The sequence below is a fragment of the Bombus fervidus genome, chromosome 7 (genome assembly GCF_041682495.2).
Source record: "Bombus fervidus isolate BK054 chromosome 7, iyBomFerv1, whole genome shotgun sequence".
NCBI classification, from domain to species: Eukaryota; Metazoa; Arthropoda; class Insecta; order Hymenoptera; family Apidae; genus Bombus; species Bombus fervidus.
This window is the reverse complement of record NC_091523.1, coordinates 5916367-5942339: the sequence shown is the minus strand read 5'-3', so window position 1 is coordinate 5942339 and position 25973 is coordinate 5916367. Positions and strand designations below refer to the sequence as shown.

Here is a 25973-nt window from a genome sequence, read left to right as displayed (position 1 = left end):
ACTCAAATAATTAAAATAAACAAATATATATATATATATATATATATATATATATATATATATATATTTGCAATGTGTACATCAAACAACATTCTTAAAAGAATTATTAGTATTGTATTTATACCACCACATTAAAAATTAAATTTATAAAATTATATAGAAATTAATTGGGTTCAAATTATATCATGCAAGAATAATGTTTATTAAATATAGAAAGGGAATGAATTTATCATAGAAACTGTTAAACGATAGAAAAACATATCTATATATAAAAAGAGGGGAAAAAATTAGAAAAATATATAAAACTATGTATTTAATAACATTTATTGTATGTTTAATTAATATTCATATATTTTCATTTTGATTTTTCATCAATATTCATTGTGCATCATTACATTGGTTTGATTTGTTAAGTTTAAGTGGAGATTCTATTTCTAATGTTACAGGTCCACTGTTTTTTATATTAACTTCCATCATTGCTCCAAATTTACCATCTGTAGAAATTATTTGATAGAATGAATATATTACTTTTCTGAACAAACATCTAATAACGATTTGATAGAAGTTCATTCTATTTTCATTCTATTCAGATGCAATAAACAACATATTTTTATATGAAGTTAATAGCTTATAGTTATTGATTATTTACCTTTAATTAATTCTGGTTTATAATTCTTACCAAGTTCAATAAGAAAATTATTATAAAATGATTCAGCTGCTTGGGCAGGCATGGCTTTATGAAAATCTAATCTATTTCCTTTTAGGGTATGGTACAATGTAAACTGACTAATACATAATATTTCATATTCTTTATCCATAACATTTTTACTCCACTTTTTATTATTATCATCATCAAACATTTTAATATTCAATATTCTTTTTATTCTAAGAAAAATAAGATTTTACTTTATCTTTTACACTGAGCTAGATTATTTTGTTCAAAATATGTATTATAATAATATTATATATTACATATATTTCATGTCTTCTATTGTGTCATCTCTTTTTATACCAATTAAAATGCAGAGACCATTTCCAATGTTATTAATAATTTCACCATTAACTGAAAAATTATTTCATAGTAATATCAATAGAGAATAAATTGAGTATATATAATGATAATAGCAAAAAACGTTTTATACGTTCTAATGAAATTAAATTGAAATAAATGCTAATGCATCGCTTTATGACTTTATATTCTATAGAAAATTATACTGTTCAATACTTCTTACATGTATTATTATGTACATATGTATCTCATGAATTAGAAAGGAGAAACTGTGTTCTGACCATGTTTTATTCAATTTAATACAATATATAATACATATATAATTTTTATTTTATAGACATATGGTAACATTTAACATTTCTTTTTTATTCTTGTTTCTTAAAAGACGACAAATTAGTTACTATAACAAAACATATAACCTAATCATTACCTGAAACACTAGCTTTTGTCACACGTTGTATTACTGCTTTCATGTTCAAAGTTGAGACTAACGTTATTTTTTACACCGTTGAAATTATTGTTATTAGTATTAATATACATATATCCACGTAAATCCTTTACAGTTAAATATTTCTTGAAGGAAATACGCTACTATCATCGCTAGTAATGCTCTATGAATGAACCAATAGAAAAGCAGAGATAATCAGAAAGCTTACTTCCGCATATAGACTTCCTGTAATGCATTTTGACTTTTCAAAGATTGTTTACAAGCAAATTGCAGAGCGTATAATCATTCCAAAAATTTAATAATCTCGGAGTTGTTTGTCGTGGACTTATTGAGATTAGTAAAAATGAGCTTATTAAGACTTTGTAATATATTGTTAAACCTGGGATTATAGTTCAAACTAATTTTCTGTGACCCACTTGTTGCGTTTAGGTTATGGTGTTATAAACAAAAATATGTTGGCTATAAATGTTTGGTTTTTATGATAAATTCGTGTATGCCAGACGATAGGAATGGAGGGTCCAGGTCTGAGCTTATTTTTAGGTTCAGAAAATATCCAACTAAATACAAATATACAAGACTTAGAAGAAGATGAAGAACAAGAAGATGCTAAGCAACGTAATAAAGAGGTGCATCTTCCTTTACTTTATTCCTTCCTTTATTTTAACTTTCCAATTTCATTACTTGATTTGCGGTTTAATTAAAAAGTTCTACCCAAAAGAGTTTATTCTTCAATGATTGTAATTTTAATAGATAATGTTTAATATTTTAGATCAAGGATCTCTTGGACAATGCATTTGATGATTTAGATGATGAATCTGACACTAGTTCTATCAATGACAGCCATTTTCAAGATAGTACTAAAGGATCAGAAGTTACTAATACTATGTTAAATTCTCCTCAGAGAATTGTATCATCCAAAGATCAAACTGTATCTCAATTACAGAAAGAATTTGGTATTTATGATCATGTCAAAAATTCAAATAACTATGATAGTACTATAATAAATCATAGGTCGGAGATGGAAATTGCTCCTTCAATCTCCAATATACAAAGAGACTTTGATGTATATGATCAAACTGACACTCCATATTCTAAAAATAATAAGGATAATGATATGCACAATATTATTGCTGAAACACCTTATGAACTAACAAGATTACCAAACACTGCATTTCCTAAAGATTTAAGAACCCAAGTTGAGGAAGATTATACATTTAATGAAAATTATTCGTATAATTATCACACACCAGCTAATCATTACGATGCTCAAAGTAAAAATTATTCAAATAATGGTTATATCGATGGATATGACAATAATGTACAATGTAAGCAAATTCATGAGTTTGGAGGTGGTGACAATGTTACATCTGATCATATAAATCATTGTTACAAAACAAGTCCAAATGGCAGATCAACAGATGATGGTGTAGCTTATAAAATGGCCGAGTATGATAGTAAGGAACAATTAGAAGTTTTATATACAGTGCGAATGAAAGAAGTTAAGCGATTAACAGAAGAATTGCAACAAGTTCAGTTGGAAAAAGAAGAAGAGAAGAATCAGCTTAGTAGGAAAATAACACTTTTACAGGCTGATATTGAAAGATCAAACATATCTAGAAATCAAACGCAACATGCTTTGGGTAAGATTTAATGAAACATGTTCATAAAATGTTATCTAGATAAAAGATTATAAAATTAAGCGTTTCTTGTAGTTGATGCAAAAGCTGAGATTGCTGATCTTCATAATCAAATAACATCATTGAAGGAGAAAAATGCAGTTTTAGAGAAAACTAATCAAAATGTAAGACTTTCCTGTACTATTTTGAACAATGGTTTTATCGTAACAATAGCATTAGATGCATTAATTACCTAATTATAAAAATTACAAAATTTAGATGACAGAAGAATTAAATGTCGCAAGAGATTCTGTAATAGAATTACAACAAAAAATAGCTGTATTAGAAAGAGTACAAGCATTACAAGCAAATGATAAAACACATGAAAAATTTTTGAAACAAGCGCAAGAGAAACATGCTGTTGAAATGAAGAATATGCAAATTCAAATAGATGTTCTTACTGACAAACTTAATGCAAAGGTATTTCTACTATTACATTATGTATTACATTTTGCTCATATTTATTTATAACTTAATTTATATTGATAGATAATTAGATTTTAGTGTATATCTTTTTATTATAAACTATTATAATAAAGACACGCTAAAATATTGTTATTTGTTAATATTCATTAAGTTACAAATATAATAATAATAATGATTATGGTGATGGTGGTGATGGTGATGGTGATGGTGATGGTGATGGCAATGATGATGATGATGATGATGATGATGATAATAATAATAATAATAATAATGATAAACATTTGTGTCATAGCTGTTCAATATGGATTCCAACAATCATTGTATTTGGGCAAGTTGTTGATATTGTATTTTTTGAGAATTATATTGCTCTTGTAAAGAACATATTGTATAATTATATAAGTTTCTTGGTTTTCACATATGTACTTATTTTCTTTGCATGAGAGTACTATTAAAAAGTCATATTTATACCAGAAGAATTATATTTTAACTCATTAAATTATCGTAATTTCATGTTTGATTTTCTTGAATTTTAATAGGAAGCATCTTATGTCGCGTTGGAAAATAAATTAGCTGATGTAAGAAGGGCGAATGAAACATTGATGGTAGAGAAAGGAGATACAATGAATCGTTTAGCACAAGCATTAGAAGAAAGTCAGGCGCAGTGTCGAAATCTTATGGCTACAAATAACGCTCAGCAAGTAATGCAGCTTCAAGCACAAATTAAAGTTTTAACACAAGAAAGAGAAGAAATGCAAAAAATGATTCAAGAATTACAGGTACTTAAAGTATTAATTTACATTTAAGGTACAGCTTCAATCCACTATATATCCTAAAATATGTTTAAAAAATGTGCAAGATTTATATTAAAAATAATAATGTATTTATATATATATATATAGAATAAATTAGAGATAGCAAAAAATGATGCTGCACAGTATGATTCATTGTTAGCTACAACATTAGAAGAAGAATCTGATTCTATTAGACAAATGAAATTAGGCGATTTTCATAATAAATCAAAATCAAAGCCCTATGATGATATCACAAATAAATTAAGGGGAGAATTGCAAAGGTAATTCGTTTTAATTAAAAGTAATTTTATATTGGATGAAATTATTATGTGGTAGAATATTAATTTTATTGTTATCTTGTTATCTTTGTAGATGTTTAGCTGGACAAGCTGTCAAAAGGAAAGAAATAACTCGATTAGAAAATACTTTATCACAAAAAGAAAAAGAAGTTGATAAAGCTTTAATTGTAGCAGATACATGTCGACAAGAAGCAACTCGATACGCTAAACGTGTTAATGAACTAGAACAAGAATTGAAATCTGTACTTACGAATGAAGCTTTAAAAGCAAATGCTCAAATACAGAAGTTGTCCAATCATCTCAGTGATGTAAAAAAACAATGTGAATCATTGAGAGAAGAAAAAACAAAATTAGAACAGAAATTAAAAGAAACATTAGCAATTAATGAAGAAACACTTATAAAATTACACCAAGAAAACATAAATCAGCAAGAAAAAGACACCATTGATGAGTACAATAAAGAATATTTAGAAATACATGCTAAAGCTGTAGAAAGAGTTAGGCAAGAAGCACGAGTTGAAGTAGTGCAATTATCGTAAGTATTAACATTGTTTCTGTTATTGTAAATATATCTTTTGCTTGTTAATATTATAACGTTTAAAATGGGTGAGATAAATGTTTTAACTTACAGTGTGCAATTGGAACAAACGCAAAAAGAATTGGATCGTGTTAAAGAATTGTATATAGATATCTGTAGTACAAAAGAACAATTAATAAGTGAACACAAATCTGAAATCAAAATGTTAAGAGAAAAATATACTAGCTTAGAAGAACGTGAAATAGATATAGAAAGATACCAACATGATTTAAAGGCACAAGTAAAGATAGCAGAAAAATTAACGGAAGAGTGCGACATGTACAGAAATAAAGTAATTGAATTAGAAAAAGATCTAAATTGTGAAAGGAAGAAGAAAGATGAATATACAAACAAAATTCACCAAGAAATTGAAAAAGGTAAAATTGATATCGCTTAAAACAATAAAATTTGGATGTCTTTTATTCTTTCATATGTTTAAAAATTTTACTAAGACCTATTATAAATTTAATATTTACAGCTAAAGAAGAAGCTTTAAATGAATTACGCAATGCCCACCCTAACCAAGAGATAAGTGTTCACTTGCCAGATCATTGTTCCGAACATTTAGAAAAAATAAATCAGGTATATATATCTTGTTTATTATTGTTTGTCTGCTATATATAAATTCATCAAACTTAATACATTTATAGTTAGAAGAAGATTGTAAACGTTTAGAAGATAAACTACATGCTGCAGTTAAAGAACATAAAAAGGTATTGGAATATCAATCTGCCTTAGATGATGCTAAATTGAAGACAGCACAGATGGAAATATCTCAAGAATCTTGGAAAAAGAAATATGAAAATGCAATTAGTGAAAGGAATAATCTTATTACTAAAATTTCTAAACTTGATTCTGAATTATCAAGTATCAAGCGAAATTCAAAGATTGAAGACTCTGATGATGTAAAATTAAAAGTATCTCGGTATCAAATAGAAAATGAAGATTTAAAAAATAAATGTGACAGTTTAATTAGTGAAACAAGCATTTATAAAGATAAAATCGCGCAGTTAGAAGTAGAATTATCAGAAACGAAAAGTATAATTGGAAATTTCGAGGGTAGGTTAAAAAAAAATAGTGAAATATCATCAAATTCAAAATGTGTATTGGAAAAAGAACTTTCTCACTACAAAGATTTGGCGACACAATTAAGTATTAAGATAAATCATCTGAAGGCTGGAAGAAAGAGTAATCATGTTATGGAGCAAAGAATCAAACAATTAGAAACAGATTTACAAGGAAAGGAAGAGGAACTAGAAAGATTAAAAGACTTTGACAAAATAAAAATGGAAAGGGATCAATTTGTTTTAAAGTTAAAAAATCAAGCTAAACAATTTGAACAATACATTAAGCATCAAAAGCAAGTATTTCCTGAATTAAATTTATCACCAGGTAGTTCAAGTGATGGCACAGATTTTCTAAAAATAAGGGAAGTTATGGTAAAAGAGTTACGCGAAGAGATGGAACAGAAGGTACATGAAGAACTTAAACGTATAGAGGAACATGATCGAGAAAAAAGGAATGAGTTGGAAGAAACATATAAAACAGTTTTAATACAGTTTTCAAAATTAAAAAACATATGTCACGAAAAGACACAGGAAGTAGAAAATTTAAAAGTGGCGAAGGAACGATTTAGTCAAATGATTGAAACTTGTTATAAGGAATTGGTAGCGAAACAGTTGGAAATCGAAAAGTTGCAAGAAGAATTAAAGCAAAAAGAAAGTGATGTGGATGAGGAGAGAAATCTAATGGCTAAAGTTATGACTAAATGGGTTAGAGAAATTTGGGAAGTAAAAGATAAAGAAGTTGAAATGAATGAAAAATTACAGCAGTTACAGGAAAGTGAAGAAAATTTGAAAACAGAGATAAAAACGTTAAAAGAAAGAGAAAAAGAAATGAAAAGTAATATCGATACGTTAAAAACTAAATATCAGTCGGCAAAAAAGACTGCGATCAACTACAAGGTAATTTTGTAATAGAAAAGTAAATCATATCTATTTTACCCATTTTATTAATTTCCCTCTATGTTACGAATTTAATATCTAAAAATTGTTTAGGAGTATGCAGTGAATCAAGAGAAATTTTCATTAAGTGAAGGTAAACGTATAGAGGAAGGATACAAAAAAGCCATGAATCAGCTACAACAAAAGCTTGATGCAATAGTTAGTACTCAAGAAGAAAAACTTAAAGAAATTGAATGTCAGTATACTGAAAGAATAGAACAAATGCAACTTACACAGAAGTACAAAAGTAAATGTTGAAGTATATATTAATATTTAGTTTAAAAAAATATATATTATATATATTATATTTAATATATATATTATATATATATTATATTTAATATATATATATATATATTAATATTTTAGTATGCAATATAGTTTAAAGGAAAAAAGTAGTTAGAAGAGGCTAGATATTTTTTAATTTAAAGCACTTTATTGTACAACATTCTATTAGGAGATTTTTGTGTTAGGGACCAATCACTTAAAAGTGGCAGATGTATATTGATAGAATTAGCAATACTTATTTACTGTACCTTATTTTAAGGAGTAGTAACATAATTATAAACAGTAATGTCATCTAAACGATAATACTAAAGTACAATTTCCAGTTAATTAATAGAGAATACTAATTATAATTACTGAAATTTATTACTAAAATTTATATATTAATCGTGGGACAATGTGAATTTGTAAAAAGTGAAGAGAATCATTTTTACATTCATTAATATTATTTCGTAATTTTATAAATTGTCTATATTTAAACCATAAACAAGTCCTCCTCTCTGTATAAATGAGACACTCAGTCACATGTTCTTACTAAACATATGACATAATATCATAATGCAAGACTGGAATATATAGATCTTTTTCCTTAGTAAAATAAACATAAATTCATTGTAATTGAAAATATCAAAGTATACCTTTGAGTATTAAACAATTGTTTACGATTTATATGTATATCCTAAAAGGAATTAAAGATATTAATATTAAGATTGTACAAAATAGACAATGAATGACATTATTCACGTTAAATTCTAAATTAAAAATTCACGTTATAAATAAAAATTTTACGTTTATGTTTGATGTGCGAAGTCGAATTATTAAATGTAACCGATATGTTGTACATTGAAATTGAATATTCATCTGGCATTTAGGACATTGCCTCAAAGTTGATATTACTTAATTTTTGAGCATATACGTATAAAATGTTTTGTACAAACTAATACGTGTAAACATTTCTGTAAATGAATCACGAAGCCATAATTTTTTTCTAATCTTATAATTTATAAAATAAGATCAATTTAATGCGTGTAACATACTCTTAATTATCAAACCACAGACTGTTGCGATTAGTTTTCTTTATAAAATTTTTATACAGATTTTAAAAGTAATTATTAATAAGCGTTTTTTAATTCTTAAAAAAGAAAAATATATATTTCAGGAATTTTTATCACATCTTAAGTATGGTTTATGATATTTGTGCATTATATGCCATACATTATAAACTATTAATTTTACCGGTGTCATTACTGTCATGCTTTGATAATGATGATTCTTGATAATAATATAATTATTAAATCATCACTAAATAGAGAGTATTATTAATATTAGTTGTATTTTTGTATGTAGAATGAATTAATTTATTTTTTGTAATAAAGATTTTATGTCAGTGTCTATTAATTAGTCAATTTAAATTAACTGAAACCCTAAATATAATTATATTAACATAATTCATTACTAATAAGAATAGAGACCAGGATAAGAGTCATGAAGTTCGAAAACAAAACAGGGAGAGGTAACAGTTTAATGGAACAATGTTTGAAGGAGAAAAGGATAAAATCAGAGGTTACATTAAATACTAAGGAAGGAAGAGAATTATGTGGAAGATTGAATGGAGTCAGAAAGAAATGGAGCAGATGGGGAATGTAGAAAGGAAAATGGAGAAAAAGATTATAAGGGAAAGAGACAAGGAAATGCACAGTTAAAAAAAATACAACAGAATAAATAGAAAAAGATATAACAGATGATATAAGTTTACCACTTGTTTCTGTCTACTTAAGTCAAGTACTTAGAAAAAGAAGGATGAAGGGTGAGCTAATTGTTGGTCGCAAGAACTGTTGGTTGAGGTATGGGAATGTTGAAGTGAACAACAGATTTTGGGAAAATAAAGAAAGGAGGAGGTATATTTTATGATGAAATATTTATGGTGAGAAGGATTTGGAGATCCTAAAGCACTAATTGAAAAACTACACAGGGATGCGAGGATTGGGGAGGGGGGCAGAATATGCAATATAGAAAAATTATTAAATGAAGAAGGAAGAATGTGAACTGATTAAGAAAACATGGATAGGACAATAAAGAGGAAGGGAAGGACAAGAGAAGTGGTTAATCTGTAGTTTGTAGATCATAGTAATATATTTTAGGATAATTTAGATTAGCAGAATCAAACAAGTAGGCTTAGGCAAAAGTTTAGATATAAGTAAAAAGATGTTTGATGTTCTCTCTGATGTTAGCAACAAGAATAGACATTAGGTACCAAAATGACATCCAAAGAATAGGGGTATGTGCGGTATACAAACTAGGAGTACAAGGCCATAAAGGTATGATATGGGATGGAAGGCTGTGTGATTTAATATGTTTTGTAAATCAAATCCCATTCTATGTCCCCTAGGAGTGAAAATTATATAATAAATAAAAAAATATAACTTATTACTATACTATAAATTTTTATATATATAGTAACTATAAATTTTTCTCAGTAAATATTTACAAACATAACTTAACTCTTATTTTTTCATTATGATTAACAAATACAAAAATATGAAAATTAATTATGTATACTTTTATATATATTTGTTACATGTTTATATATACAAACTGATACAAATGAAACAATGTGAAATGAAATCTATATTATAGTCTTTTACATTAGCTACCAAAATTTCCAAATAAATTACAATCCTCAGTTTAACAATACTCGATGAGGAAATGTTGCTTAATGTTATTGTAAAAAGTATATCAAGCGTCGTACTTGAAATTTTTTCTTGAAATATAAAAAAGAAAATAGAAAGTCTCTCCTCTCTCTCTCTCTCTCTCTCTCTCTCTTTCTCTTTCTATAGAAATTGTTTTAGAAGAAATTATTCAAATCATAAATTGTCTTTCGTTGATTTAGAGAAGTTTAATATACTACAGCAGTAATTACCAGAAATTTATTCCTACTATTATTTATTATGCCTAATTCTCCCTTTTCGGGTTTGGACGGACTTCCGAATATTTACAACATCCTATACAGGATGTTTGGCTACAGGTGTAAAAAAATTTAAGAGACGATTCTTTATGCTAAAATTCTTGAAGACAATTCAAAATCGGCCGAAATATTCCTATGCGCAAACAAATCTAACAAACCTCTTTACTGAATTCACCTCATAGATCAAATAATGATCAGCTACCGTAAGGAATTATGTGTCATTGTTCATTTCGCCCGTTTACCTGGTAGATATATCACAACCGATATTTGTGGCCGCGATATATTATACTATTGACTTCATCTATGGCCAAGATACAGATACAGATTGAGCGCTATCGTATGAAATATCTGAATAGCAAATTTTGTAAAGCTTAATTTCAATTTCATAAGAGCGTCTATATATATACCGATACTTTTTTCTGTACCCATAAAAAGATTATTTAGCTATGTGTCGATGATAAATTTTATTAAAGAACGAATATCCCTAATTTTCAAAAAAGCCTTTAAGAATCATTTCAAATGCAATTACAAAAAGTTTCAAAGAGTGTAAACTCATAATGTAAAAGATATTCAGGGTATTTAGACAGATAATTAAGCATTCAAAATAAGCCATGTAGGCATCTTCGACAGAAAGCAACACAGCAGACTCTTTGTACCTACCTGGAGTTATAAGTTTTATGGTACTTTTTGGTAATTTTGATATGGTAATTTTTATAGACTTTTGTAAGACTTCTATGCTTATTTGATGATTTCTATTTAGAATAATACTGCAAATCAGCTTGTAAAGTTCTATTTGCCTGTTGGAAAACACCGTGCATGAGCAAATTTCAGTAATAATCATGTTTGATAATTTGTGAAAAATTAATGATCTATTTTATCCATATTTACAGTTTAGATGTATAATCTACAACCTACACAAACACTTTACATAAAAATAGATAAATATTTACATAAAACATTAATGAAGAAGTATCAGATTGTTACGTCCGGTGACTCTTTACATAAACCAGAATCCATCCCTCGGTCAAAGCGGCCACTAGCTGTGCAAATATAATTAGTCGGACTACAATAATCCTAAGGAACCGTCGTAAAACTAACCAATTTTACTTTACCGTCAAGGCCCTTAATTGCTACAAAACATCCTTCAAGTCGAGATGTTCCTTAGGGTTATTGTTCAATCAGATAAAAAATGGGAAAGTCAGGTTTTTCCCATGTTCAACAGCTATTTCCACCCACAAGCGACCGTTGGTGGGGCGACCAACATCCCAGCAAAATTTATTCTCTGCGACAGCATCATCACCGAACTTCACTGATTTTTCATCTGTTGACCAGACAATATCTTGACTGGTTTTTCATCCCTTGATCAGTCAATATCTTATATGGCTTTTCATACCTAGGTCAGTCACCATCTCTTGACTGGTTTTTCGATCATTAATCAGTCATCAGTTTAACTTACTATTTACACTTCGCTGAAAATACATCTACACGCACCACGCGTAACTATTTATATCTACAAAGTTGTTGGGATAAAGTGCATATTTTAATTTGTTAACTAAGTGTTATCATCAGATCAACCACCTCTATTATCCTAACCGAAATAGGGGATTGACCAATTCGTGGCGTCGATTATCAAATCGTAATGGGAATTTATGACTCTCGTTGGCGCGCTTCTTTGCGATTGCGTCTCTCCGCGAAAGGTCGAACACAGATTGTAATATATTCTTTGAACAAATGGACTTTTAAAAAATCTGTTTACACAGTTATATCCCCAGCGGAAAAAAATCCGCCTGGATTAACACCATTCCTCTATTTCGACTAGTTTCCGAGATATTCCAGAAAATGTTTTAAAATATAGCTATGCTAATAAGTTTTAAATGAATTGTATGAAGCGTCTTAGCTGCATCTCACATTCACCCTTGTTTTTCATTCTTGCACTCAACGTATTTATAGCAAAATTTTTTATTTGAATGTGTCTTTTCAGAAGTATTTTAGATTGTCAAAGCCGTTATTTTTAATAGTAATAAACAGTTTTGAAAATTCAGCCTTATGAATATTTGACCGACAAAAATCTTAACTTTACAAATCCGTGTAAGGCCGTGATCCTACAAAGCAGTAAAACAAGCAATGGCACAACTAATGCCAATGCATCAAATGTTAATTTTACCATTTACCGCTGTTTGTACAATCACAGTCTAACAGGCCACCTCGGCATGGTGGCCGGAAAATAAAAAATAATCCAAACCTAATCCAATACAATTCAAATGCATACAGAGTAAGCCATACCAAATTTTTAAAACGATCTCAAAAATTTCTAAAAATTATCATTCTAGTCGAATATTTTGCAGTCTGGATACTATACAAAAGCCACAAATTTTAAATTATAATATAGAAAAAATGTTCAAATCGTTAAAAATAAAAAATGCCGATCGAAGTAAGAAAGAGTTGTATTGTTTGTAAAAATGCGAATATACATGAGTATTTTTCAAATGAACTCTATGCGTGTAGTAGCCACTGACACCGGACTCCCTCTGTGTTCTCGTTTATAATTAGCTCTAGTTGTAGCGGTAATTTATAGGTGGTGTATGTCATGTTTTGACTGTAGTGTTAAAAGTACGTGTGGCCATGTGACCATTTTCCAAGTTTTGTATGTCGGGTTTTAAGTTAATACACTGTAATACATATACGATTGTGAATAACCCTGTATATATGTATACACATATGTGTGTATATATATCAGTAACCTGATACGGAAATGCTCTGAAGACAGTTGTTGCCGATGTTGGTTTATCATAAATTAATTCAATTAATGTCAATTAAAAGTTGGAATCTGGAATTCATTGATAGTGTATTGAGATGGGACTGTACAATATTTTAATATTCCTTTTTATTGCATTATGGCAACCTACCATGCAATATATCCTTTTAAATAAATTTTACGGAAACTATCAAAATCAATTACGCACTCAAAATGAGTTATACAGCGGGAAATACAAATATGAGATTAAAACAATTGATATGCCAGTATGTAATATTAAATTCCTGATGTAGAACTTTTATCGGTGACATTCGTTACGAATTATTTTTATATATTTACTTTTTTTGCCTATTTAATGTACATATATTCTTACATTTATAAATTATCGATTATTGCATGTGCCTTATGAGAAAATTACTCAATATACAGAGATCTAAACTTATTAAATTACTAAAGTTCTATACATTACATACGTGTATGAATCTTATTTATAGTTTCTTTTGTATAAAAAATAAATTATTTTAAATATATCACAGGTGGATCACTTTAGCTTTTCAGTGTCAGATACATTTAAATTACGATATCTCGTAAATAATACTTGGCAAATCAAAAAAGATGCACCTATTTTCTTTTATACTGGAAATGAAGGTAACATTGAAAATTTTGCTCAAAATACTGTAAGTATATAACCTATAGGATAATTAACTAACGTATTTTATTTAAACATAATTTAAAATTTTGACTTAATTTTTATATTTTACAGGGTTTTATGTGGGACATAGCTCCAGAATTTGGAGCTTTATTAATTTTTGCTGAACATCGTTACTATGGAGAATCTATGCCTTATGGCAATAAATCCTACATGGATTTGAATCATTTAGGATATCTAACATCTCAACAAGCCCTTGCAGATTATGTTGATTTGATTCAATATGTGAAATCTAAACCAGAATATAAGTATAGTCCTGTTATAGTTTTTGGTGGTTCATATGGTGGTATGCTTAGTGCATGGATACGTATGAAATATCCTCATGTTGTACAAGGGTTAGTGAAACAGTACCAACTAGAAATACAATAAGAATAATATATAATATAAATAAAAATTATATAATATTACAGAGCAATTGCATCTTCAGCTCCAATATTACAGTTTAGTGGAGTTACAGAATGTGAAGCTTTTGCGCGCATAGTTACCTCAGATTTTAAAACAGCTCATACAAACTGTCCAAAACTTATTCGTAGATCATGGAATACTATTATCAATATAACATCAAGCGGTAATAGGGTAACCTATTATTTATATTGTCTTTTTATATTTTTAAAATTATTTTCTATTTTTCCTAATAGACAAAGGGAGAGAGTGGTTAGCAGATAGTTGGAAATTATGTCAACCATTAAAAAATTCAAGTGATGTCCAACAACTAATGTCTTATTTGGAGGATATTTATATAAACCTTGCTGTAGTAAATTATCCATATGAAGCTAACTTTTTGACACCATTACCTGCTTACCCCGTTAAAGTAAGTATCTCAATTTACAGTTAGTCTATCGTTCAATTAATCTCTAAATAAAATTATTTCATTTATATATATTTCATAATTTACAAGATATTGTTGTTATTACAGGCTGTATGCAAACATCTAACAAATCAATCACTCGTAGGAACAGAGTTGTTAATAGCAATACAGAAAGCAATTAATATATTCACTAATTATACTAGTGAAACAAAGTGTTTAAATTTAAATGATTCTGTGCCTCAATTAGGTGCTGTTGGATGGCCTTTCCAAGCTTGTACAGAAATGGTAATGCCAATTTGTTCAGATGGAATAAATGATATGTTTAAACCTCGTTCATGGAATTTGGATAGTTATACCAAGGACTGTATGAAGCAATATTCAGTAAAACCACTGCCAAACTTAGTATGCGAACAATATGGATGTAAAGATCTATCTACTGCAACAAATATTGTTTTCAGGTATATATATCGTCAAGTAATATCAACTTTTTTTACTTGGAACAATTGAAACAAATGTGAGATTAATATATGCATAATACAAGTCTACATATATATATATATATATATACTAATATTTCACATGAAATACAATTATCATTTATAATGTAATCTTTTATTTATTCATTATTTTGTTTCATTTAGTAATGGTTTAATGGATCCATGGTCTAGTGGTGGAGTATTACAAAACTTATCTTCTTCAGCAGTAGCAGTAATAATACCAGAAAGTGCACATCATCTTGACTTAAGAAGCAGTGATGCCAATGATCCATATAGTGTTATTTTAGCACGGAAATACCATCGCTTCTTTATTAAAAAATGGATTCAAGAATACCGAGATAAAAACAAAATTTATTAGCTAAATTTTTATACTGATGTTGTGATGGGAAACTTTAATAAAAAACGAATATGCGGAAAACTATATAAGTACATAATTATTTATTTTTATTTCGTAAATTATATATTTAAAAAAGCATAATATACACACAATACTAATTACATCTAGTATCCTTAACTGATTTAAATAATTGGTAAGGAATTGAGAATAATAAGAATTTTTATTATCACAGTACTTAATATCATAATAAAAAGTTAAAACTCAGACAAAATTTTTAAATATTTTCGATAATATAGAGTAAAAAATAATTTAAGTGCAGTTAAAATCCTATTCTGCCATAGAGATGTGCTTTGCTTTTTCTATAAGTTTATTGATATAAATGATTAAGCAAGCATTGGTACACGTTAAATTTTAAACAAAACCCAAGTTACTTTTTGTTAAGTTCTTTAAATAATTATCATAAAATGTTTTAATGACAAAATTTAACGTTATATAGAAATACTTATTGTAATACTATTATTAAGCTAAAGAAAATCTGGTCTTTATCAAATTATAATACATAAATGACAATGTAAAAAGACATAAGATTGCTAAGTTTTTGATAAAGACTGCGTTCCTATTGTTTTCAGTTACATTTAACTCTAATTTCCTATATCGAGCTAAACGATCTTATTTTTTATTACACAGGTACAGCACATACTTTTTCCTCCCTAAAATCTTTATATTAATTCTCCATTTAATAGTAACTTGTATAGCATGCTATTAAATATGAAAATGTAATTTCTGTGGAAGTTGATACTCATTGATTTAGATTTCATCATCTAATATTTCATAGACATCGCAGAAAAATGTATCTAAATACATAAAACATAAAATCTTACTGTTATAATTCTTCTTTAAGTATTAATGGTGTGTACAATATAAGAAAATCATCCGAGTTGAAATAATAATAACTCTACCGAACTTAATTCTAACTTCTGCAATTTATGTAAATTAGCAGAAATTAAGTACTTTGTATAGCATGTAGTTTTAAATTGTATGATCATACAACACAGAAATTGTAGCTCTTAATAAACCGGTCTTGTTAATTAGATATCGTTCTATTATACTGTATATACCCTTTGCTTCTATGGAGTACTTAAGATCAGTGTGAATATACCTAATTTAGAATAGAAATAAATGTATAATTGTAGAAAATACTCATTTTCTCGTATATATTATATAAACAAAAATAAATTAGAATAATGCTTTAAAAAAATTCTAAAAAATCATAGAATTGAATATTTCGTGAAATATAAATATTTTTATCATTTTATAGATTAAACATAGTTTTAGTGTGGTGTACGTCTATGTGCTGTAGTTGGCCTTGGAACTCCAGATCGGCTTCGTATTTTTTTTGGTTGCACGAAAGTATTGTCAATTCCGTTATTGTAAGAGAGATATATATTTGACATATCAGGTTGAATTTGCTAGGAATAGACATTATTATAAGTATGATGATTTATTACATAAATATGATTTATTGTTAATTTTGAAAAATTAATACGTACATCCTTGTTAGTTCCTAATGGTGGCGTGATTTGTGCTTTGCGCATATTGTTACCTGTATATGCTACGCACTTTAATTGCCATTCCCCAATATCTTCATTCCAATGAACATATCTTTCAATCGTTGTCTAAAATAGGATTAGTACATAGACGTTTTGGCGAAAATATTTATTTTTTTAAATAAAATATTACACTGTTATAGATACCTGATATTCAACAGGAATGTAACTGTTTACTATTAGCTCTTGAAGTTGTAATTCTCGCCCAATACCTCTAACTCCTTCCAAAAGACCTTCCATCTCTCTTTGATGTTCTTGCTGTAAATCAGATAACTCTGCTTTAACAGACATTAACATCGTATGTACGCGACTTAATTTCTTAGTTTTCCCTGCAGCTTCCTCTTGCAAGGAAGAATATTTCTCTTCTATATCAATACGTTCAGCTTCCTTTGCTTCAATAGCTTTTTTCAACTGTTCTTCTCTGCTTTTACGTTGTTCAAGTTCAATTGCAGCTGCAGCCAATAACTGTTCTTGAGCTTCTGCTTTTTCCAACAAATTTTCACCTCCGACTAAAATCTTATTTTGTAGATTCTGCATTTTCTCTCGTAATGCTTCTTTCTCGCTCCTAGAATAATTAATATCTTATAGATATTCTTCAGCGATATTTTTTAACCAATTCTCTAAAAACTTACTGAGTTCTTTTTAATTCGATAACATCTTTGTCATCGGGACTTTTATCTTCTCTTTCAGCTTTGTCAATTTTTTCATTGGAATCTATATCCCTATCTTCTAATTCTTCCATTGTTAATATTTGACTTCTTCTACGTCGTGCTTTCTTCTCATGTCTAGTCTCCCCTGTTTCTTCAGAATCTTCAGATTCGTCTTCAGATTCAGACATTTCAGCACCATTTTCTTCCAATTGTTTACGTAATTGTTCGATTTCAACTTGAAACTGCCGAAGTAAAGCATCTTTTGGATCTTCATTAATTCTCGCTCTATTTTTAATATTCTTAGCGCGGTTCGCATAACGAAGTGTACTGATAGTTTCGTCATAGTTTATATCTGCTGGACTTATATTTGCACACTAAATTGAAATAATTGAAATAATTATTTCATGAATAATGGATAAAGAAAACGTAGAAAGGAAAGAAAATGAATAATGTTACCATTAAAGTTTTCGAGTTACCACCCAAAGAATCTTGCAACAATCTCGTGAGTTTGGAATTTCTGTAAGGCACATGTGAACTCTGACCGTCAACTAATGCAGATATTACGTTACCTAGTGTTGAAAGTGATAAATTAATTTTTGTTGCTTCTCTTAAACGAACTCCAGAAGCTTTTGTCTTGCTTTGTCTTTCCGAACCCTAGAGAATATCAGTGGCATGAATTAGAAAATATGTTAAACTAAAGTACAGTAGAATAATGAGAATAAGATACATACAGCTAAATCAACTAAATGAAGTTTCCCCATTTTTACATGTTGTTCACCATCCTCACCAAGTTGACTAGATTCAACTGTGATTGTAAATATTACATGAGACCTTGAACTCGATACGTTCATTGCTGTAGCTCCAACAACACCTATGTATTATATAAGAATTATATATCATATGGTTGTTTATAACAATTTATTATAACATTAGAAGCATGGCTATTTCCACTATTATAGGTATTAATACTTAAAATTATATATATAAAATTATATATTCTACAAAGGTGCCTGACAAGATACTTACGATTCTTATTACCAAGAGACATTATTCGATCTAAATCATCAGCATTATTGACAACATAGCCACTGAGATCTTTTACAAATACTCCAATATCGGGTCTTTCCTTTACTTCTAGTCTAGTATTTTGATCTTTACCAAGTAAGTCTCTAACTTCTTCATTATAAATCTCTAAATATGTTGCACGTACAAGGAATCTATCAAACATTATTCCTTTACATGTTTAATTCACACAAAATACTTAAATATAAAATTGAATACTAATGAAATTTTGATTTATTTTCTTTTTCATGAAAAATACTTACTTTTGGTTGTCATGAGCCTTAGCTATGTATCCAAAAATATGTGCAAAGGTATTAGGAATGATTCCCCTAAGTTGTGGAGATGTCTTTGCACCTGACATAGTATATGTTTTACCAGTGCCTGTTTGTCCATATGCAAATATAGTTCCATTGTATCCTTGAAGAACTTTATCCACAATAGGTCTCGCAGTTTCATTGTAAATATCAACTTGAGTTGAATCAGTATCAAAGACAGCGTCAAAGGAAAATACTTTTGGTGGTTCTCCTTGTGCAGCATTAGGATTTTCAACTGTTATTTCACTATTTATCGTATCCACGCGTACTATATTCTTACAGTGTCCGTCCAACTCCTTTCCATTTAAAGGTCGAACACGGACCACAACCCTAACATTTTCTATTTCTCCGAGTTCTGTTGTATTGTCCTAGATAAAGGATTATTATATTATTAAAATTAAGAATATTAAATCATGAAAAAGTTATACGATACGAGAAATAAAAGAGTAAAATATCGATAAAATTTAAGTTATATTCATTATTATATTTCTTTTCCCAAATTTCTAATGAATAATACGATTACGATAATAATACGATTTGACAGCCAGAACTGTCAAAAAAATAATTCAGTATCTCATTTCAAATGCATGTTTCTGTGATACATAAAAATACTAACTTCAGTCCCCGGCATTGCAGCTTTATTTCCTTCTAAAGTCACATAAACACAGGATTTAAAGCATAATACTATTTAATCTAAAAATACTGGTAAAACGCAATGGACTAGCAAACGACCTCCGTAAACAAATGGATCGATTTGTATAATTATATTGCATGAAGGTAGATGCAAGCAGGTCACGTCATCTATAGTCCATCAAATTAAGAACTCAATGAGTAATTTACCGATATTTTATTAGAGACATTTTAATCAATATTACAAAATCCTGTAGTTGTATAAATAAAATATTTTTTCTTATTTTATCTCCATTTGTACTTACGTTTTATCTTTCAGATATTAGACTATTAGACAATAATATAAATGAAATGCAAATTCATAAACAAAAGACAACGTACTTATAGACCTTAATTTTTTGACGATAAACAATTTTTATATTTCCGTTGTTGTATTATTTAGTTATACTATATCATATTATAGTATAAATAAATAAGATGATTGATTTTTCATTTGTCTTACTTGTTATGAAATATTCTTATATATGTATGTACAAATATAATATATATTATGAAACGAAACAGTTTGATAAAAAAATAAGAGAATAAATGAAATTAAAAAATATAAGGTTACAAAATGTGTGTCTAAATGTAAGTGTCATTTATTGAATTAAGATTGAATTCTGAGAGTGTCAACTAAGGTCAGATTAAATGTTCAAATCAGAGTATATCTTAGATAAACATATATACATATATCTCTTGTTGTATAAAATAAGTTAATAACTGTATAATTATTGAGCTAATATTTTTTTTTCGTACGCTGCAATTATACCACTGTCGGTAATTCCATTTTAGCACTTTAACTTGTCTTCTATACATATGTGTTATATCATATATGTGTTATATATCAAGATATATGCCATTATATGTATATCATCATATATATAATATAATAAAATATAATATATATGATTTCATATTATATTATATATTGTATATACATAATACTGAATGTCAAAAAATATATTTTAATTTGTATTATTAATAATAAACAATTTGGTTTCCACGAAGCTAAATTTTGCCTCCGCGGGGCTACATTTCACATTAGTGACTCATATAATTCTTTTATGCAACTATTAATAATAATATTCGTGTATCTGTACCTCTCCTGCAACAGGAGACAGAAGCGAATCATGATTACATTTACAAGTAATAAGAATAAAATTTACCAGTTTAAAAATTTTATATAATATTATTATAACATTATTATAACAAAATTAATGATATTGAAATAAAATGATAATAATTAACTAGTAGGAGAAAAGGAATGAACGAGGAAACGTACGAAGTACGCTCAGAACAAGGAAGTATTTATATACAGGACAAGAGTCACTGAGATTTATAAAAAAAAAAAAAAAAAAAACGGGGAAAAGAAAGAAACGTTAACCTTAGAAAAGTTCCATAGGCGACAAATGTCCAATTTACAGTGACAATCGTTGAGCAAAGATTGCATGCATATGCAGCGCGAACAATAGGAAACAAATCCCTCTCCCTGTGTTCTAGTCATTCCCCTCTGTATGTCGTACCCTGGGACCCTGATGCATATCCCCACCTAGAGAAAGAGTGTACTCGTTTGAAGCGAAAGAGCAGCTGACGACCGTAACAATACATTTTCTGCACGCGAGAGCAATACACCCTACGCAGGGTTACGTTACAAGAAAAGACGGTGAACTTGGTGATACGCACGGCACTGTCTGCTAGCTGCTAGATATACCGGTGTTACAGTGATGTAAAGTTATCAGGACGTGTAGGCAGCAGGTAAGGACCTATTCGCTTCGACGAAATGTCGATCTTCCTACTCCAATACATATATGAACAATCAGACACATTAATATATGCCTACATATATAGAAATTTCTTCTGCTCCAACATTATCATTTCTTGTAAAATGTCGATGTATATTTAAAGTTGATCTGCAAAAAAATACGATATAATACATAGTGGAGAAATAGGGACTTATAATATGCATGTTATGTATTTTTGAAAATGATTAATCTCATTTGTTTGAGATTAATGGAACTAATAAAGAACAAATTATATGTAATTTGTTTAAAATTAATCTTTATATTGGAAAATGTAATTCCGACGCTGCAGGGTGGCTTTACGTTAGCGGTAATTATGGAAATAAAAAAGCATAATTTAAAAATTATAAAATGAGATCATATTTTAATGATTTTCCTTAAAAATATTTTTTATATGGTTATTCAGTATGTATTTAAATAGTAGTTTAAACGATTGTATCTGGTGTTTGTTGATCTTTTTTTCTATTCATATGTAAAGAGGGCGTTTTATCAAAAAACCGGTTACTTCGAATTAGGCTTAGCTTTAGGATGGCGTGTATGTTTATATATATTTGTGTACGACAACAACATTTTCGGTTTTATTCTAAACAACAATATTTTTCAATTTCTTCCATATAATGAATGCAAAAATTGACCAAAAGATTTATTATATTGTTATTTCGCAAAGTAGAATATTTTATTATATCAATCGAATATATCTACTCGCGGAGATCTTAATCGAAGTGGATGTTACTCATTTCTCATTCAGACATATGTACATATTATTTCATTCATCTTTCTAAAGCGTGCGTATAAAGAATATTCGCAAAACGTAAACTATGCATACTTTAGTCTTACCTATACATAATTAAAATGTCGTTTAAATATAACAAAAATATAATTATATAAATAAAATATAATTATAATATACAGCAGAATGGAGCATATTTGTATACTACTACATTTATAAATTACAATAATATTTTATTTTAATTTAGAAATCCAGAAACTATTAATTGCTATAAATATAATTAGTCAGTGTCAGAGAATGGTACACCAAAGAAAAAAAAATAAAATGGAATAGTGATTAGTGCATAGATAGAATAAGATTTAATATATTCTATTTTCGCAATACACCTGATTTCTTGCATAAAAGAGATGAAGAAGGGAAAAAAGAAGAAAGGAAAGGAGGGAACGAAGCAATAGAAAAGATCTATTAAAGCAGTGGAAATAGGAAAAAGACAGACCCAACAATTTTGTGAAGAAAGAAAGATAAGGGATACAGAAAAGAGACAGGGGAGGGAAGTAGAAAGAAGGAAAGTCAGAGGAAGTACGAAATACAGGTGTAAGAAAGAAAAATAAGATAGGAAAGGCGAGGAGAAAGAATAGAGAAGATTAAGGAGGGAAGAAAGGAAAAAGGTGGAAAAAGAGGACGGAGAGCGAGTGAAGCAGAAAGAGAGGACAGGACGGGAATAGTAGGGAGAGGTTCTGTTACCTCTTACCTGGTTTGCTCTCCTCTCGTGACGGCAGGTCAGTGTTTCTATACTCGTGAACGAGGACGGATGCGTCGACCGGTTATGCGTGGTCATTTTCACGCAAGAAAGTCTGTCTTCCAGCTCCTTGCTCGTTGTCGTCGAATTGTGTATGATCAGTGAGATTGGTTTGAGGATAGAAATGTGGAAACGTACGCAAACGGAGCAACAATTTCTCTACGCTATAAGATAGATAATTTTGACATAGGGTATGTATGTTATCGTTTCATTCTAATTACAACTCACGAAACTCTAATTATACTGCACGGAAGTTATGGAAAGCACGCTTTCGCTCGCAGGACCAGGAAAACGACATATATGCATATGTAGTTATGTATGTCATTCGTGAAAGTGTGAAAGGATTCTTATATTATGCATATGTACATATACTAGCTATCAAGGTCAATATATTATCCACGAAAAAGTAAGACATTCGTTAATGGGTAAAATGCTATCACACGCGTTGAATCGTCGAAATTGCTGGTCTCATACGTATGTACATTTGTATGTAAATAACGTACGTAAGTACATACAATTGACATACCACCAAACAATACGCGGCTAGAATTGTATATATTACTTTCCAGCGCACGTGTTATTACCACGTGAATTGGCTCATAATGAATTGTCGCTTTTCCCTACGCTGGAAAAGCTTGATGTGGTCGCTTGACTCGTATAAACATAATCCGTAAAACTAGTTTAACGGAAATAATTCACTTCGATGATAGCTACAATATTTTTCACGCTGTCCCGCGTAAAGAAAGCTGGTGCAGTTATTAGTTTTATGAAAAGAGAAAGAAATGAAAGACACTGAACTTGGTATGCACATGTTGCCAATAGAAAATTCTTATGTCGACTAACTTACGATTAATTCTATTGGTATTCTATTTATAGGTTATATTTTTCGTTTCGTCATTTTTTCTTCGTTTCTTTATTGCCTTGAACAACTTAAATGTTATTCACCTTTTAAAAAGAACAAATATCTTTCTTAACCAATTAATTAACGCAACTTTCGTTAATTAATTTAACAGTATGCTATTTTGTTCGGTCCAGTAGTTTAGAAATAAGAGAGCAAACAGATAGTTGACAGATAATTTTAGAAACGAAGTCTGTTAACATTAATTGTGGAAAGTAAACTAGTGCACATCTCTCACAATTCGCATGTATACGCTGGTATATCAGTATAAATATGTAAATAAGTTCAGAATAGGAAGCTAGTCAGAGTGTCAATTCCTTCGACAAAACAAGAACAGGTTTCAGAAAGAACTTCACCAACTCTGTGAAAGGTGTTGTCTCCTAAGATGCCTGTATACGTAGAAATATGCCAGAGGAGAAAAATACATTTACTTTAGAAGTAAATTTAATAAAATCCATCACGAGAAAATTCAATGATTTCACATTATTAAACGTCGATCATTCGTATTTAATATTTATTATGTTACTTCGTGTAAACGTCCAATTACAGCAGATATATACAGATATATACACATATTTTATTATTTCTTTATAGCTGATATAAATCAAAGTTGTTCAACACTTTTGCTGTTAATAAAATATCTTTTGTCAGAAACCACAGTAATGTTACTCTTTAATATGATAATGTTTAACTTAACATCACTGGTCATTGCTTCATCTTTCTGACTGATGTTTTCCGTCTAAATGTACAATATATGGTGCGACAGCAGCACTATCAAATGCATGATGCATACGCATGTATATATGTACCTTTTTTACACAGTGTTGGTGACGCATGCGTTTCAACTACTTAATAGTACTTAATATATGTACAACTAGTTCATAAATGAGGCAATTAAGTATTTAGTTGATTTTATTATGATTTTATATGTATGCATATATATAATTTTATATTTTTATAATTTTTATAATTTTATATATATTATATATTTAATATAAATAATTATTGCATGTATATATAAATGAAAAGAAAGCTATGAAATATTAAGCAATGCAAATTATGTTTCATAATATGTTAATAGCAAATACATAAATTTTGAAATCATCGCATATCGAAATGAAATTTTTCGAAACAATTTCAAAAACAAAATTGTGCTTGACAATTTTTTTATTCGTATGATGTTGCCTCTTCGTTTGTTATTTAACAAATAATATCCACATTGTTTCGGTAAAGTCTCTCTTTAGGGATGGATTCCCAGTTGGAAAATGTTATAAATTGTTGCTCTTTTGTTAGAAATAATTTATTAGGCTACACATTGGAATTTTCGGCTGTCAACCATCAACTTATATGATGCATATATCAAGAAAATTATTATCTATTATGAGTTTGCTTTATTTTGTAAATTGAATTCTTCATTGAAAATTGAATCCCCATTATCATCCCAATATACTGGAATATCAGATAAAGTTGGTATTGGAACAATTGGTGTTGAGAATAATGATATATATATATATATCATCAATTACCATATCTTCAACTGTACAGACATCGGTGCTATCTGACAACGAACTGTCAGAATCGCTACGTATAAGTGGCGTATCTTCTGAATTATCGTTCAAAGCATCATTTCTAACTCTTCTTAGAAATGTATAAGAGGCTCCTTAAACTCTTTTGGATACCTAATTTCTTTATCAGCTATTCTATTAATGAATCAATGGTAAATCGACGAGAAATAACATTTTGTCTGTAAGCGTGATGACGCAATAATAATATTTGATGAAAATAAAAACGCAATAGGTGCAACGCATTATTGAAACAAATAACGAAACTCAACAAATGCATCGGTAGCATTATTAG

At 28.8% G+C, this 25973-nt stretch overlaps 4 protein-coding genes across 6 annotated transcripts; 2 read left to right on the top strand and 2 right to left on the bottom strand.

Moving 5' to 3' along the window:
• Positions 1–300: 300 nt before the first annotated feature.
• On the bottom strand, positions 301–1626 carry Dtd (D-aminoacyl-tRNA deacylase). The gene is made up of 4 exons (XM_072006841.1): positions 1440–1626; positions 973–1063; positions 650–885; positions 301–494 (listed from the first exon to the last, which is right to left on the bottom strand). The coding sequence occupies exons 1-4, from the start codon at positions 1480–1482 to the stop codon at positions 379–381; spliced, it is 486 nt and encodes a 161-aa protein (XP_071862942.1). The 5' UTR covers positions 1483–1626; the 3' UTR covers positions 301–378.
• A 66-nt stretch (positions 1627–1692) lies between these two features.
• Positions 1693–9419, top strand: LOC139988999 (uncharacterized). Of its 3 annotated transcripts, none has more exons than XM_072006835.1 (12): positions 1693–2083; positions 2227–3097; positions 3170–3258; positions 3353–3553; positions 3852–3887; positions 4096–4335; positions 4459–4631; positions 4723–5184; positions 5281–5603; positions 5705–5808; positions 5877–7190; positions 7284–9419. In XM_072006835.1, exons 1-12 carry the CDS (start codon positions 1967–1969, stop codon positions 7485–7487), a joined length of 4134 nt encoding a protein of 1377 aa, XP_071862936.1. In that variant the 5' UTR covers positions 1693–1966; the 3' UTR covers positions 7488–9419. The 3 variants fall into 3 exon arrangements, with proteins under 3 accessions (XP_071862936.1, XP_071862935.1, XP_071862938.1); XM_072006834.1 differs by having other exon boundaries at positions 3852–3891; positions 4100–4335; XM_072006837.1 differs by lacking the exon at positions 3852–3887.
• Positions 9420–13076: 3657 nt separating this feature from the next.
• On the top strand, positions 13077–15674 carry LOC139989002 (lysosomal Pro-X carboxypeptidase). The gene is made up of 7 exons (XM_072006840.1): positions 13077–13500; positions 13771–13911; positions 13998–14278; positions 14354–14511; positions 14582–14754; positions 14860–15209; positions 15393–15674. The coding sequence occupies exons 1-7, from the start codon at positions 13333–13335 to the stop codon at positions 15604–15606; spliced, it is 1485 nt and encodes a 494-aa protein (XP_071862941.1). The 5' UTR covers positions 13077–13332; the 3' UTR covers positions 15607–15674.
• On the bottom strand, positions 15668–19992 carry Klp64d (kinesin-like protein 64D). The gene is made up of 9 exons (XM_072006838.1): positions 19835–19992; positions 19168–19586; positions 18869–19059; positions 18574–18713; positions 18299–18496; positions 17825–18216; positions 17340–17757; positions 17136–17261; positions 15668–17054 (listed from the first exon to the last, which is right to left on the bottom strand). Exons 1-9 carry the CDS (start codon positions 19847–19849, stop codon positions 16917–16919), a joined length of 2037 nt encoding a protein of 678 aa, XP_071862939.1. The 5' UTR covers positions 19850–19992; the 3' UTR covers positions 15668–16916.
• Between the last annotated feature and the right edge of the window lie 5981 nt (positions 19993–25973).

Coding starts and splice junctions, on each gene's coding strand:
- Dtd (XM_072006841.1), bottom strand. CDS start 1,482: ATGAAAGCAGTAATACAACGTGTGACAAAAGCTAGTGTTTCAG. Junction 1,064..1,439: donor GACAAAAGCTAGTGTTTCAG/GTAATGATTAGG, acceptor ATAATTTTTCAG/TTAATGGTGAAATTATTAAT. Junction 495..649: donor TAAACCAGAATTAATTAAAG/GTAAATAATCAA, acceptor TAATTTCTACAG/ATGGTAAATTTGGAGCAATG.
- LOC139988999 (XM_072006835.1), top strand. CDS start 1,967: ATGGAGGGTCCAGGTCTGAGCTTATTTTTAGGTTCAGAAAATATCCAA. Junction 4,632..4,722: donor TTAAGGGGAGAATTGCAAAG/GTAATTCGTTTT, acceptor TTATCTTTGTAG/ATGTTTAGCTGGACAAGCTG. Junction 5,809..5,876: donor ATTTAGAAAAAATAAATCAG/GTATATATATCT, acceptor ATACATTTATAG/TTAGAAGAAGATTGTAAACG.
- LOC139989002 (XM_072006840.1), top strand. CDS start 13,333: ATGGGACTGTACAATATTTTAATATTCCTTTTTATTGCATTATGGCAA. Junction 13,501..13,770: donor TTAAAACAATTGATATGCCA/GTATGTAATATT, acceptor AATATATCACAG/GTGGATCACTTTAGCTTTTC. Junction 14,512..14,581: donor TATCAATATAACATCAAGCG/GTAATAGGGTAA, acceptor TTTTCCTAATAG/ACAAAGGGAGAGAGTGGTTA.
- Klp64d (XM_072006838.1), bottom strand. Junction 18,497..18,573: donor TTCATTTAGTTGATTTAGCT/GTATGTATCTTA, acceptor GATATTCTCTAG/GGTTCGGAAAGACAAAGCAA. Junction 18,217..18,298: donor GTAACTCGAAAACTTTAATG/GTAACATTATTC, acceptor ATTTCAATTTAG/TGTGCAAATATAAGTCCAGC.